Source organism: Crocuta crocuta, unplaced genomic scaffold (assembly GCF_008692635.1).
Source record: "Crocuta crocuta isolate KB4526 unplaced genomic scaffold, BGI_CrCroc_1.0 scaffold130, whole genome shotgun sequence".
In the NCBI taxonomy this organism is placed as follows: Eukaryota; Metazoa; Chordata; class Mammalia; order Carnivora; family Hyaenidae; genus Crocuta; species Crocuta crocuta.
The window spans coordinates 8,913,091-8,927,457 of NW_027527920.1; the positions used below are offsets into that span (position 1 = coordinate 8,913,091).

At 48.8% G+C, this 14,367-nt stretch overlaps 1 protein-coding gene across 1 annotated transcript in view; it reads left to right on the top strand.

Moving 5' to 3' along the window:
• Positions 1-10,907, top strand: part of UBAP1L (ubiquitin associated protein 1 like) — an 11,878-nt gene extending 971 nt beyond the window's left edge. The window contains exons 2-5 of the mRNA XM_077748677.1: positions 1,686-2,303; positions 4,711-4,917; positions 8,825-8,926; positions 9,886-10,907. Of these exons, the coding sequence (XP_077604803.1) occupies positions 1,686-2,303; positions 4,711-4,917; positions 8,825-8,926; positions 9,886-10,020 (1,062 nt within the window). The 3' untranslated portion in view covers positions 10,021-10,907. The remainder of the gene's footprint in view (positions 1-1,685; positions 2,304-4,710; positions 4,918-8,824; positions 8,927-9,885) is intronic.
• Positions 10,908-14,367: the final 3,460 nt, after the last annotated feature.

Consider the following 14,367-nt stretch of genomic DNA (forward strand, 5'->3'; position numbering starts at 1 on the left):
AAATTATTATTTTTAATTTTAAAATTAGGGAGAGAGAGAGAATATGAGTGGGGGAGGGGCAGAGAGGGAAAGAGAGGGAAAGAGAGAATCCCAAGCAGGCTCTGCACAGACAGTGTGGAGCCTGACACCGGGCTGTAACTCATGAACCGTGAGATCATGACCTGAGCTGAAATCAGGAGTCAGAAGCTTAACCGACTTAGCCACCAGGTGCCCCCTTTCCCTTGATTTTAAAGGGCAACAAGGCCATCTCTGGTATATTCTAGAGAGTTTTAGAAATAACCCAAGAGGAAATTTCGTGTTTCATCATGAAGGCTGGTGGCTTGTGATGGGGATTATTCAGTGGGTCTTATTTTAAGTTTAGGATAACTGGAAGCCTGCCTATATGAAGTGACTGAGAGTCATTGCAAAGATACTCCAATTCCTCTCTTTGCCATCAGCCTCCTGCCCTGTCTAAAATTCTACCTTTTAGGATCACTCCTATGAGCTAAGACACTATCTCCAGAATCCCCTTTTAAAATGCAGACGGTTACATGGGACACATTAGAAGGGATTACTGTTCCATAGACCAAAAACACATCTGCCCTGGAGGCACCCTCAACTTCAGATCTTTGCTGAGGAGGTAGGAGGATGGTATCTCAGGGTAGTTTTTGTTTTTGTTTTTGTTTTTTAAATATTTTATTTCTAGGAGAGAGAGAGATAGCATGAGCAGGGGAGGGTCAGAGAGAGAGGGAGATACAGACTCTGAAACAGTCTCCAGGCTCTGAGCTGGCAGTCAGCACAGAGCCCGACGCGGGGCTCGAACCCACGAACCCCGAGATCATGACCTAAGCGAAAGTCGGACGCTTAACCGACTAAGCCACCCAGGCGCCCCTCTCAGGGTAGTTTTAATTTGCCTTTCTCTTATCACAAGTGAGGTGGAGCAACTGCTCATGTGTTTAAAAGCCATCTGTATGACTCTTTTCTGTGGACTGCACATATCTTTTGTTCATTTTCATGTTGAGCTGGTGGTCTTTTTCCAGTCTAGATGTAGCACTCCCTATATTAGCAAATGTAGCCCCTTGTCTGTGATATGAGTGCTGTTTTCCCCCTAGTTTGTCATTCGTTTTTGACCTTGCCTATTGTGGTATCTTTGCCATGCTGATTTTGCACCTGTGTGTATCTGTACTTTTATGGCTTTTGGATTTTGATTTACAGTGAGAACGGTTTCCCCCACTTCAGTTTATAAATGATTTCTTCCCTGTTTCCTCCTAGTACTTTTACGGTTTCATACATACATTTGAATGTTTGATCCTTTTGGGATTCATCCTTCTATAAACGTGAGAATTTCTTCCAGCTAGCTAACACCATTTATTGACTCGTCCCTCTATTTCCCATTGTTTGAGATGCCACCTTTATTATTTACTAAAGCCCCATAAATATTAAAGTCTATTTCTAGACTTCCTATTCTGTACCTGCATCCGTGGAGGCAGAATTTGCCATTCGCCGGTCATTGAGTTCCAACGACCCCAGTGCTAGCTAAAACTGAGGGTGAGAGTGCGGTGGTCATGGATGCTTGAGATTAAGAATCGGAAGCTGTATAGGCCTGGCAAGTTTTTGGCTGAACAGGTTCCCCAGAGGCCAGGGAGTAGGGGTGCGCCCCATGGCCCCGGTTTGGGCCCCAGAGCCTCACGTCCGTTTCCTCACAGCACGACTTCAGCCTAGAGAGGAGGGCGCTCTTCTGGGTGGAGGCTGTCGTCCGGGGACCCTGCCCGTTCCATTGCGACGCTCCCGGAACGGCGTCAGCGCCTCCCGCCTGGCTCTTGCTGGTCAGACCCGACGGCGGGCTAGTGCCCACGCCTGCCGCAGACAGGGGCCCAGAGGCTGGACCCCAGCAGCGGCTGGAGGAGGAGGAGGAGGAGGTGGAGGAGGAAGAGGAAGAGAACCAGAACGAGCACCACGACGAAGAAGAAGCCGCCTCCACCAGCGAGGAAGAGCCACAACCCTGCAGCCCCCATCCCGGTTCCCCTGCGAGCCCCGGCCCGGGCCATCCTCTGAGCTCGCTGGACGTGCTGCGCGGCATGAGGTCGGAGCTGGCCGGGGCGCGACGGCGGCTCTCAGAGGGCAGGCTGGCTGCCCGCCCCCGCGCCCTTCTGCACCGCATCCGCCACCGGGCGCTGAGCCTCTGCCCCAGCCCGGCGCCGAGTCCGTGCCCGGTACCGCCCGCAGGCCCCGCGCCCTCGCCCCCCAGCATCCCCGCGCCACCCCCGAGGCCCTCCACTGCCGGCGCCATGCCCCCGCTGCGGAGCCACAAGCCTACGGTGGCGGTAAGGAACCTTCTCCCTCCCCCAAAGCTGCAGGCCAATAGTCTGGGTTCCTAGCCTGATCAGCAGCCCTAGCCCCTCATCTCTGCTCTCTTCCTCCTTACCTTTAACTATTCTCATCTGGCCCGGTACCATGCTGTCATTCCTGTGGCCCTTGACCTAGAATATTCCCTGCTCAGAGGCCCCCATTTCCTGTTTCCCGCTGTTTTGCTTCTATTGGGGCACATGTCACAATAATTGTAATTATCCAGTACTCATCTGTCTCTTAGGGCAGAGCCTGGATGGCATTTATTTTTGTTGCCAGGGCACCCAGCCGCAGACTTGGCCCCTAGGGGGTGCTCAGTGAATGTCTGTTGAATTAATGAATGTGACTCAAATTTAGGACATCCACAGAGCAAAGGCTTCCTGTAGGATGGCTGAGCTGGTGGCCCAAAGAATACTCACTGAGTAGTTATTTGCTGCTGGGCACTGAGTTGGGAGAGACAAGGTCAAAACCACAGGACAAGGAGAGTTGGAAGAGACCAGGTCAAACCACAGCACAAAGGGGTGTGGTTCAAGGCAGCACTGAATAGTGGGAGGGATCAGATATTGAGAGAGAGGTGACAGATTTTGCAGACTGGGAAGGCTTCAGGACAGAGGATGTGCACCTGCAAGAACAGGGAGGAGAAGTGAATTTAAAGTAAAACCCAGGTACCTGGGTGGTTCAGTTGGTTAAGCATCTGACTTCGGCTCAGGTCATGATCTTGTGGTTTGTGAGTTCAAGCCCCACATTGGGCTCTGCACTGACAATGTGATGCCTGCTTGGGATTTTCTCTCTCCCTCTCTCTCTGCCCCTGTCCCACTTGCTTGCTCTCTCTCTCCCACTCTGTCAAAATAAATAAACTTAAAAAAAAAGTAAAATCAGTGAAACTTAAACCTCAGATCCCTCACTTTGCCTCTCCCAAGGCCTTATACCTAATTTTATCTTCACAATTGTGTGCCTTGTTTAAGAGATCCAAATTATGTAAGTACCAAACTCCATAGAACCTGGATCTGGAGCAGATGGAGTGGGTCAGGACTGATAGCCAAAGATGGCAGTTGGGCACAGCTTTCTTTCACACACCCCCCACCCCCCCCCCCGCCCCAGAGGCCCTCAGTCAAGCCAGGAGATGTAATAGAATAAGGCCCAGGTGAAATTTCAATCCAAAAGACAGACTAAAGGTCTGGCTTTTCCCACTCACTGGTGTGTGACCTTTGGCAAGTCACTGAACTGCTCTCAGCTATATTTTTTCTACCTGTAAATTGGGCCACTTGACCTCACACAGTTGCTTAGAGCAAACACAGAGAAGAGCCTCTGTAAATTGGACAGGCCACACCGCACCAAGGGTCAGATGTTGATGCCAGGATGGCTCTTCTCTGGTGCAGAGTAAACTGAACTCTTAACAATAGCNGAGGGAGGGAGGGGACACATGTTCTGTAGAGGAGAAAATTGAGGCAGAGAGCAGCTAAGAATCTTTTTTTTAATGTTTTATTTATTTATTCTTGAGAGAAAAAAAGAGTATGAGTGGGGGAGGGGCAGAGAGAGAGAGAGGGAGACACAGAATCTGAAGCAGGCTCTAGGCTCTGAGCTGTCCGCACAGAGCCTGGGACAGGGCTCGAACTCACGGACTACGAGATCATGACCTGAACCAAAGTCGGATGCTTAACTGACTGAGCCACCCAGGTGTGCCACTAAGAATCTTTTTTTAAAGTCAAAAGAATAGACCCAGATCCTAAGATTTGGATGTTTGCCAGTTTGGGGGTAAAAAGCAGACCCTAAAGTAAGTTTCCCTAGCAGGGAAACCCCTGAAAAGATAGGAATGGGTAGGGAATTCATGTCACACATACAGACTCTGCTCCAAGAGTCAGGGTAGCAGCTGGGCTTTCCTTGGGGAGAAGGGATCAGGGTAGCTTGTTCAGAGTTGGCACATAGGTGCTTCTTTATGGGGGATGGGTTGGGGTGATGCTGGCCAAACTGATTGATACGCCTTCAAGCCATCCTCCTTACCCTAGGGTCTGTGTGGGTCTCCTAAGCACAGCTGGGCCCAGTCCCTACCCTCCTCCATGCCCTTCCAAGCCCCAGTCCAGCCAAACTGAAGAAGGAGGAAGATCCACCCCTGCTCCCCACTCACAAAGGTGTGGAGTAAAGGACCCTGAATTTGGTTCTGAGTAGGGCTCAGCTCCCAAATGTGTGTTGCTTACTCAGCAACTTAACTTCTTAAGCACTTAACTTCTCTGAACCTTGATTTCAGTATCTGTAAAATAGGATAATAGGATGGACCTATGATATTTCTCTTGTGGAAATATTATTTACTGGCCTGCCAGTAAAAATGTCCTGCCCAGCCAGGTGTTACCTCCAGTAACTGACGCATCCAACCTATCTGTATTTCAGTCCCTCAGCCCGTACACCTGCCTGCCACCTCTTGGGGGGGTGCCTCAGCATCTCAGCACCTGCAGATCACACCCTGCTTCTGCTGACCTGCTGTCCGCCCTGAGCCAGGAGGAGCAAGATCTCATCGGGCCAGTGGTTGCCCTGGGGTATCCCGTGCACAGGGCTATTGGGGCTCTGCAGAAGACAGGGCGACAGAGCCTGAGCCAGGTGGGTGCATGGGGCCCAGAGCTGGGGGGCTGTGGGTCTGGAGCCAGGGGAGAGGCCAAGTGGTTTTTATCTTTAACTTGAAAAAGTCTTTTTCCTTTCTCTTTAGAAGCAGAACCTTAGCCTGGCAGTAATTGCTGAGAGTTATTAGCAAGTTTCTGGACCCTAATGCTATTTTCTCCATAAAAGTTTATCAGGAATCCCTATGCCCATTTGGAGAGTTTTAATATTCTATTCCTGTCCCAGTCTCTGCCCCAACACAAGAGGCTGGAGCTTTGGGCAACCAATAATCTCTCCAGAGATCCCCAATAGAACTTTCTGCAATGAGAGTGATGTTTCATACCTGTGTTGTCTAATACAGTAGACACTAGCCGTATGCTGCTATTTGAAATATGGATAGGGTGACTAAGAAACTGAATCTTTTTACTTAATTATAATTAATTTAAATTAAAATAGCCACATGTAGCTGCTGGCTACCATATTGGAAGGCACAGCTCTAACCACTTCCCTCAATGTATAGTTTATCCATATTCATATCCATCTCTTTCTCTTTCGATCTACCCATCCATCCATCTAGTCAACAGCATTTACTGGGCTCTTCCTAGGTGTTTAGATGCAGGGGGGAACTATGGGGGAAACCTCCTCTTGATGGAAGGGGCTGCAAGGAATTTATGGCCATTCTTAATCAACCACAAGGAGGTTCCAGTGATCAGGAAAGGCTTCATGGAAGTGGCATGTCTTCAGCTAGACTTCAAGGATGAATAAGCTCTGAATTTGAAGGAAGGGGAAGGGATGATATTCCAAGCAGGAGGAACAGTGTGAGCAAAGGGGTGGAGACAGCAAGGAAGGGTTTGGGAGGCCCTGATCCCACCAGTCTTGCTGAAGTACAGGGTGCATGATGCTGGTAGGAGATAAGACAGGGAAAGGGAGTTGAGGGCAGATTGAGTGTACCTTGAAGTCTGGGCTGAGAAGTTTATAAATGACCCACTAGCAACTGGAAGGGATAAGGATTGTGAGCTGAGCAGGAGGTGACATTGAATGTCACTGCCCAAACCTCCCATCTCCTGCCTGAAGGTAACGTCCAACTTCACGTTGTTTTCTGAACATGGGGACACCTTTGGCTGGAAAGCTGAGCTGAAGGTATCAAAAGGTCCCAGGGCAGTTGGCGCTTAGTTGTCTCTTTGCCCCCCGCCGTCCCCCTCCCCCACCATTGGAGGGCTCAGGGACTCCACAGTCATGTAGGTGACTGATATGTGTTGGGACCCTGAGGTCCAGAGCTGTCTGCTCCTGGATAGGGAGTGACAAAAGGAGAGTAACTCTCAGACTGGAGCTGAAGCAGGATGTGCCACTGCCAGGCTGGGGAGGTGGGCGAATGTGCCTGGCCTACTTCCCCACCCACTCCTGCTTCTGCTCTACTTAGGCTTCATCAGTCTGTGCCTTGTCCTGGAGGAAGACTTCCAACATGGTAACCCCCATGGTCAGCTAACATGGAGGCTGCTGACATTTATTGAACACCTTCTTTGTGTCAGTCCCTCAATCTGAGAGTATTCAGTTAGGTCTTCTCAATTCTGCAAGACTGCCACCACTGTCCCCACTTTGCAGATGAGGAAATTGAGGCCAGGGAGGTTCATAAAACCAAACAGTGGCAGAACCAGGGTTGAGGCCAGGCTGGTTTGACTCTGAATCTTTGCTGCATGGTACTTTTCTCTCTTTCCTGTGGGAGAACCTTCAAGGGAAGCACCCCAGGCTGATCTGAGATTTAAGAATAGATCTAAAGTCGCCCCCACCTTCAGCTGCTGCTGAAAGCCAGGACCTTGGCCAAGAAGCTGGCCAGGAGGACTATGAGGGACCAGGCCCACAGTGGGGGTCTACAGATTAGTTGGAGCCAGCACAGCACACTGACCTCCCTGTGGGTGGGCTGGAAGAATCCCACTGCATCAGGAACATCATGTTTCCAGATATGCATTGACCACCTGCCTGGCCAGCCAGATCTCTGGGTGGCCTTCTTCCCTGGTGGTCAGTCAGGAGCCAAGCCCTGAGGTGTGGCCCTGAAGGACTACTGGATGACTTCATCTGTCCTCCCCCACCAAGCTAATATTCCCCACTATTCTGTGAAGTTCCACCATTAACTGAGCAACTCCTTTGGGTTCAGATTCCTTCTCACATTAAAGGATATACACTAATGGTAAAACTTTTTGGCCAGAAATTAATGGCAGATGGTCCAGGAGGTAGGGCACCAGGTGAAGACAAGTTAGGTCTTAATTCTGCAAGATTGCCACCACTGTCCCCACTTGCTCTTAGAAGAGCAAGAGAGAAAGGAGGAGATACAAAAGATAAGCTTTGTCCATCATAGCTTCTTTCCTTCCACAAGGATTGATGTGCCCACTGACTGCTTACAGGACAGCGTGGGTAGTGTTTGTGAGCATCCACAGGCCAGACACCTTGCTATGGGACTCCAGGCAAGTCCCTCCTCTAGCAGCTGGGCCGCTGATGGACAGGCTGAGGGGTCAGGTGATCGAGGCTGTAGTCCTGGGTCCCTGGTCAAGCTGCCCACTCTGCCTGGACAGGTTTCTTCAATTGTGCTAGGAGGGCTTGGCTTGGTGGTTTACAAAACATGCCCAGAGCTAGGTCTAGGTGCCCTGAGGCAGGAGAATTAGACTCCCAACTCCCCTGCTCCTGCCCTCAGTTCTCCCAGAGCAGCCCCAACCTTCCCATTATTGTTGAAGCCTCCTGATGCTTGGACAGTTCAGAAGTTAAAACAGTTTGAAAACCATTGATCTGTATGATCCATTCTTTCTGCCCAGCTCTGAAGTTCTGCAGAAACCCAACCTGTTTCTTTTCCACTTATACCCATAATTCTTGTGGTCTGGAGCCTTCACTTGGCATCAACTCTCTATAAATCTTGCTTTGATTTGCCTGGCACTCATGACTTCCCGTATCTGGTTCATCTCCCCCACTAAGCTGTGAGCTCCTTGAAGGTAGTTCTTAGTTCATTTTATAAACACAGCATAGCTCCTTCTGCCTGCCATGGTGGGTCCTCTGGGGACACGATGGTGAATAAGACTGATACAGCCCTTCCCTCCTGGAGCAAGAAGTCAGCAGATGAGAACATTGAGGAAGAGAGTAGAACAGCTACAGAGTTGTATGTGCTCTGATGGGGGAAGCATGGGTGCTGTGGGAGCAGCAGGCAAGGCACCCAGTGGAGGCTGGGGGCAGAGGCTTCCCAAGGAACAGGAGTGAGGCTGACCTTGGCAGCGGGAGTCAGATATACAGGGGCCTGGGGGTGCTGAGGGAGGAGTTGAGGCCACTGATGGGCAGGGGCAGGCCTTTGAGCTCTGGTAAGGAGGCAGTAGTTCATCCTGAGGGCAAAAGCAGCTCGTGTGGACTAAGCATGGAGTGATAGGAACAGGTTTTCAGGCCTATGGAATCTTCCTCTGTCCTCCCTTTCCTGGCACTGAGGCTCACATGGTCCTGAAGGGTGGACATGTATGTATCCAGGGACAGGGGGGTGCTACACAGTTGTGGAGGGTGAGGAGGCTGCTTCACACACGTGGGTGCTTACCAGGATGGATGGTGGGGAGATACCTATGTTTCAGGCCAGTCCCACCCCCCCGTTAGGTTCTGAGAACACTGTAGCTCATCCTGACAGCCCTTTCCCTGGATTATAGCCCCCAGTTTGGGACAGTTGGTCAGAACTTGCTTCCCACTCATCTCCAGGTCCCCAGAGGAGGCCTCTGTCCCTCTTTTATTGGCTCACAGGGTCTATGGGGCCATTTTGTGTATGGTGGGTCGACTGGTCAGCCTGGTCTGAGCCCTGGCCTCATTGAGGTCTCCAGGGTGCCTCTTAATCTTTTCCATCAGCTGACCCTGTTTCTCCTCTAACCACCCCCCTTTCCCCTTTCTGGCCCAGTTTCTCAGCTACCTTAGCGCCTGTGATCGGCTGCTGCGGCAAGGCTACGAGGAGGGCCTGGTGGAGGAGGCCATGGAGATGTTCCAGTTCTCCGAGAGCCAGGTCAGCAGAGCCACCAGCCTGCACCCGGGGAAGGGGAGGGGAGGGATGTGGGTGCACACATGAGCCTAGTGTACAGGGCCACACCAGTGCCAGAGCCAGAGCCTGGGGGCTGTCAGGAGCTAGCCTGCTTGCTCAGCCCTAGGAACAAGGAGACAGCCCAGGGAAGTGAAGCATGGGGAAGGGGAGGAGAGTAGGTGGGGAGGGAAACAGGAGGCACAGCTTTTGTGTTATGTAGCTGAATCAACACCACAAATACTATATAGAGTGTCCGTCTGTCAGAGACCCAGGGAGGAGCCAAGCGCAGCACAAAGATGCTTAAACTCTGCTTGGAGGGGGTTGCTGCCTACCTGGAAACCCAGAATGCATGCAGCCAGGGGCCCCGTAGTACATTCTGAGGGACCAATATGTATGACCTGTCCACAGTGTGCTGTTGGCTCAGGCTCTGCCAGGCAGCTCTTCACAGCGGCTGAGGGAAAGACAGAGGGGTGGGAGAGATGCTGAGGAGGAGGCAGGGAGAATAAGCAGAGACTTTTCAAGCACTGGGGCCAGAGGAGGAAGGAACTGTGCAGAGGCTGCACTGTGTGAAATCTCAGCAGGGTTTGGGGCCTGTGCAGAGAGCCCAGGCTGTGCATCCTCTGGGCATCCCTATGCAGCCTCCTTCTTTCTGCCCCAGTACCAGAGCATAGAGAGTCAGGAATGGGCCAGAGTGAGGGAGTAAGGCCAGGATGGAGCCAGTGGCCAAGCCAGGGTCTCCTTCCTTGGCACAGGAAGGGAAGTCCACGCCCATGTCAGCCAGAGGTACGGGCAGTATGCAGGTGCTGCCCGAGCTCAGGCTTAGCTGACTTGGGGAGTCCAGAGCTCTGTAGGAGTAGATATAGTGGGCACCAGGAAGGGGGCTCCACAGGGAGGTGGCTGGCCTAGCAGAGTCCTCAGCACTCTCTCCTCTTCCTCTTCCTCAGGCGGGGGAGTTTCTGCGCCTGTGGGAACAGTTCAGTGACATGGGCTTCCAGCAGGACCGGATCAAGGAAGTGCTACTGGTCCACGGCAACCGCCGTGAGCAAGCCCTGGAGGAGCTGGTGGCCTGTGCCCAGTGACCTCAGCGCTTTCCACAATGCCCATGGGTCCCTGCCCGGTGCCAGACCTGGCAATCCATTCTGGTCATGTTATTCAGACTACATAAGAAGTGCACCTGGCTGCCTCAGTTGGCATGATTTAAGGGTTGATTTAAGGGTTGTAAGTTCGAGCCCCACTTTGGGTGTAGAGATTACTAAAAAATAATAATAATAAATAAGTAAACTTAAAAAGACTACAGAAGAATAACAGTGAGGCATGCTCATTGTAAAAATGTAAATAATACCAAAGGTGAAGGTAAATACTGTAGGGGAGGCCAAACTTTAGGTTTTCAGCTGGGGGTCATTAATGAAAAGACAGATTAAGAAGAGAAAAACAGTTTATTAATGCATGTGGCACACATTATGTGGGAGAAACCTCAGTAAAAAGTAATTCAAAGCAGCAGGTGCAGCTCTGGCTTCTATAGCATCTTCAACAAGGATAGTAAATTTGTAGAGAAATATAGGACAAAGGAAACCGGTTTTAGGCTTCCAGGGATGGCAGGCTGTGGGGAATGTAATATGTGAAGCAAACTAAGGAGTAGGAGTATTTGCAGTTCCTCTGGAGCATCTCTGTGCTGGTAAGAATCTATCTCCAGAAAAGGAGAATTTATACCTTGGAATTAGGCAAAATGGGGACAGGAGGGTAAAGAGAGTCTTTTTCCTGCATTTGCTGCTCTTTGAAAAAAAAATTTTTTTTAACATTTTTTATTTATTTTGAGAGACAGAGTGAGACAGAGCATGAATTGGGGAGGGGCAGAGAGAGAATGAGACACAGAATCCAAAACAGGCTCCAGGCTCTGAGCAAGCATTCAGCACAGAGCCTGACGTGGGGCTCGAAACCAGGAACTGAACTGTGAGATCATGACCTGAGCTGGAAGTCAGATGCTCAACCTATTGAGCCACTCAGGCGCCCACTCTTTTTTTTTTTTTTTTTTAATGTTTATTTACTTTGGAGGGAGGGGGAGAGAGAGAGAGAGAGAGAGAGAGAGAGAGAACGAACATGAGTGAGCATGAGCCGGGGAGGGGCAGAGAGAGGAGACACAGAATCAGAAGCAGGCTCCAGGCTCCAAGCTATCCGTACAGAGCCCGATGCGGGGTTCAAACTCAGGAACCCTGAGATCATAACCAGAGCTGAAGACAGATGCTTAACCAACTGAGCCACTCCAGGCACACCTGCATTTGTTGCTTGTTAATTACCTTCAACTCAAAATGAATTTTATGTCAAAGAGGAATACTTTGGGGGGACATTCTGTTCTCCTTCAATACTAAAACAGTCAGCTGAAAGAGTTGAAAGTGGTTGCTTCTGAAGAATGATAGATGGGGGAATGTGGACAAGGAACTGTGTTTTTTTCATACAAGCTTTGTAAAACTACCTGTTTGGACTCTTTAAACTGTGTACATTAGTAACTTTGATTTTTAAGAATACTAAAACAGGGGTGCCTGGGTGGCTCAGTCAGTGGAGCATCTGACTTTTGATCTCAGCTCAGGTCTTGATCTCAGAGTTGTGAGTTTGGATCCCACATTGTGCTCCATGCTGGGTGTGGAGCCTACTTTAAAAAATAAATAAATAAAAATAAATTAACAGTGGACAGTTCTTTTTGGTCCTGTGGGCTCCTGGTCATAGTGTGTAAAGAACATCTAACTGTGGTTCAGAAGACTTAATTCTTGTTTTGTTTCTGCTGATGACTGGTTCAAGGCCTCTTTGGGCCTCAGTTTCCCTGGGAAAAGTGGACAGATTGGACGTGGCTGCTCTCCATAAGAATCCCCTGGAGACTGTTAAAGAGTCCCAGGCCCTACTCCTGGGTGATCTGATTTAAAAAGTCCAGCTTGGCAGCCCCAGGAATCTGTTTTGTTTTTGTAAGAAGCTCTCTGGGGACTTTTTTAAAATCTGTTTTTTTTTAAATTGCTTTTGTTGTTGTTGACCTCTTGCACCCATTTCTCCCAACCATTAATCTGTTCTCTGTATCTCTGAGCTTGGTTTTTGTTTTTATATTTTTTTTCAGATCGCATGTGTAAGAGAAATCATTGTGGTATTTGTCTTTCTCTGTCTGACTTATTTCACTTAGCACAACACCCTTGAGGTCCATCCATGTTGTCCCTAATGGCAGATTTCATTCCATTTATGGCTTGATACTATTCCATTGTATATACACACCATAGTTTCTTTATCCATTCATCCATGTATGGACATTTAGGTTGTTTCCATATCTTGGCTATTGTAAATAATGCTGCAGTGAACATAGGGGTGCATCTATCGTTTTGAGTTAGTGTTTTTTTTTTTTTTAATAAATACCTGGAAGTAGAACTTCTGGATCATAAGGTAGATCTATTTTTAATTTTTTGAGGAGCCTCCCTATTGTTTCCCATAGTGGCTGTACCAGTTTGCATTTCCACCAACAGTGCACAAGAATTCCTTTTTCTCCACATCCTCACCAGCACTTGTTATTTCATATCATTTTGTTAATTACCCTCCTAACAGTTGTGAGGTGACATCTCATTGTGGTTTTGATTTGCATTTCCCTGATAATTAATGATGTTGAGCATCTTTTCATGTACCTGCTAGTCATCTATATGTCTTCTTTGAAAAGATGTCTATTTAGATCTTCTGCCCATTTTTAAATTGAAAAATAATTGTTTTTATTGTTGAGTTATGGGAGTTCTTTATATGGCTTGGACATTAGCCTCTTATCACATATATGATTCACAAATATTTCTCCTATTCAATTGTTGCCCTTTCACTTTGTTGATGGTTTCTTTTGCTGTGCAGAATTGCTCTCTTTTCCACTTACTCATTTTTGCTTTTGTTGTTTTTGCTTTTGGTGTCAGATTCAAAAAAATCATCACCAAGACCTATGTCAAGGAACTTACTGCCATTATTGTCTTCTAGGAGTTTTATGGCTTCAGGTCCTACGTTCCAGTCTTAAATCCATTTTCATTTAATTTTCATGTATGGTGTAAGATGGCGGCTGAGTTTTATTCTCTTGCATGTGGCTGTCCTGTTTTCGCAGCCCCATTTATAGAAGAGACTGTCCTTTCCCCATTGTATATTGTTGGCTCCTCTGTTGTAAATTAATTGACCATATATGCATGGGTTTATTTCTGGGCTCTCTGTTCTGTTCTATTTATCCGTGTGTCTGTTTTTACGCCAGTACCTCTGAGGATTCTAATTCATAATGGGCCCATGGCCAGTGTGTGTGACCCTCAGGGCCAGCAGATCTAGGACTCCTTCTGCTCTGACAATCTGGAAGTTTTTCCTCATTTGTGGAGCAGGTAGGTTGGGACCAGAGTTGTCTCCAGTCACCCCAGGCCTACCCTCTGGAGGACCCCAGGGATTAAGGGGACCAGTTGCTGGAGCTGGTCCATGACTCGGGCAAGCAGAGGTCAGAAGCCAAGACACTAGCGCCCCCGCCCTTCCCAGCTGGCCCTGTGCAAAGACCTACAGCAATTAGAGAATCAAGACCTCTCAGATCTCTCCACCCAGCAAGCAGGACTGGACCTGGAGCTGAGGCCCATAAAAAAACAAAATCTTCCATCCTTCTCATGGCTTCAACCCAGACACCTTGTTAGAATGCGTAGTGAGGACTCCTGCAGGCCTGTACAGGCCTAAACGGCAAGCCTGGGACCAGAACCCAGGACTCCTCAGGTCTATCCAGCCCCTGGGTGCTTTCCACTAAGCCTAAATGTCTGCCAACTTGAAGTCACATTAAAAATATTCTTTGGCTTTAAAACTTGCTTTGAGTAACTTGTGGGCAATGCAAAACTATTTGAGAACATTGGCAAGACGGCATAAAGTTGGCCAAAAATAAAACTGCACTTGAAAAAGAATAAAATCAATTTCTAAAAAAGCAGTGTTAAATCCAAAGCCACTTGTGTTTTGCTTTTTTTTTGAAGATTTTTTTTTTTAATATTTTTATTTATTTCTAGGAGAGAGAGAGAGACAGCGTGAGCAGGGGAGGGTCAGAGAGAGAGGGAGACACAGACTCTGAAACAGGCTCCAGGCTCTGAGCTGGCAGTCAGCACAGAGCCCAACGCAGGGCTCGAACCCACGAACCGCGAGATCATGACCTAAGCGAAAGTCGGACGCTTAACCGACTAAGCCACCCAGGCGCCCCAAAGAAGATTTTTTATTTTTTATTTTTTTTTTTAACTTTTTTTTTAATATATTTTTTATTTATTTCTAGGAGAGAGAGAGAGAGAGCTTGAGCAGGGGAGGGTCAGAGAGAGAGGGAGTCACAGACTGAAACAGGCTCCAGGCTCTGAGCTGGCAGTCAGCACAGAGCCCGACGCGGGGCTCGAACCCACGAACCGCGAGATCATGACCTAAGCCAA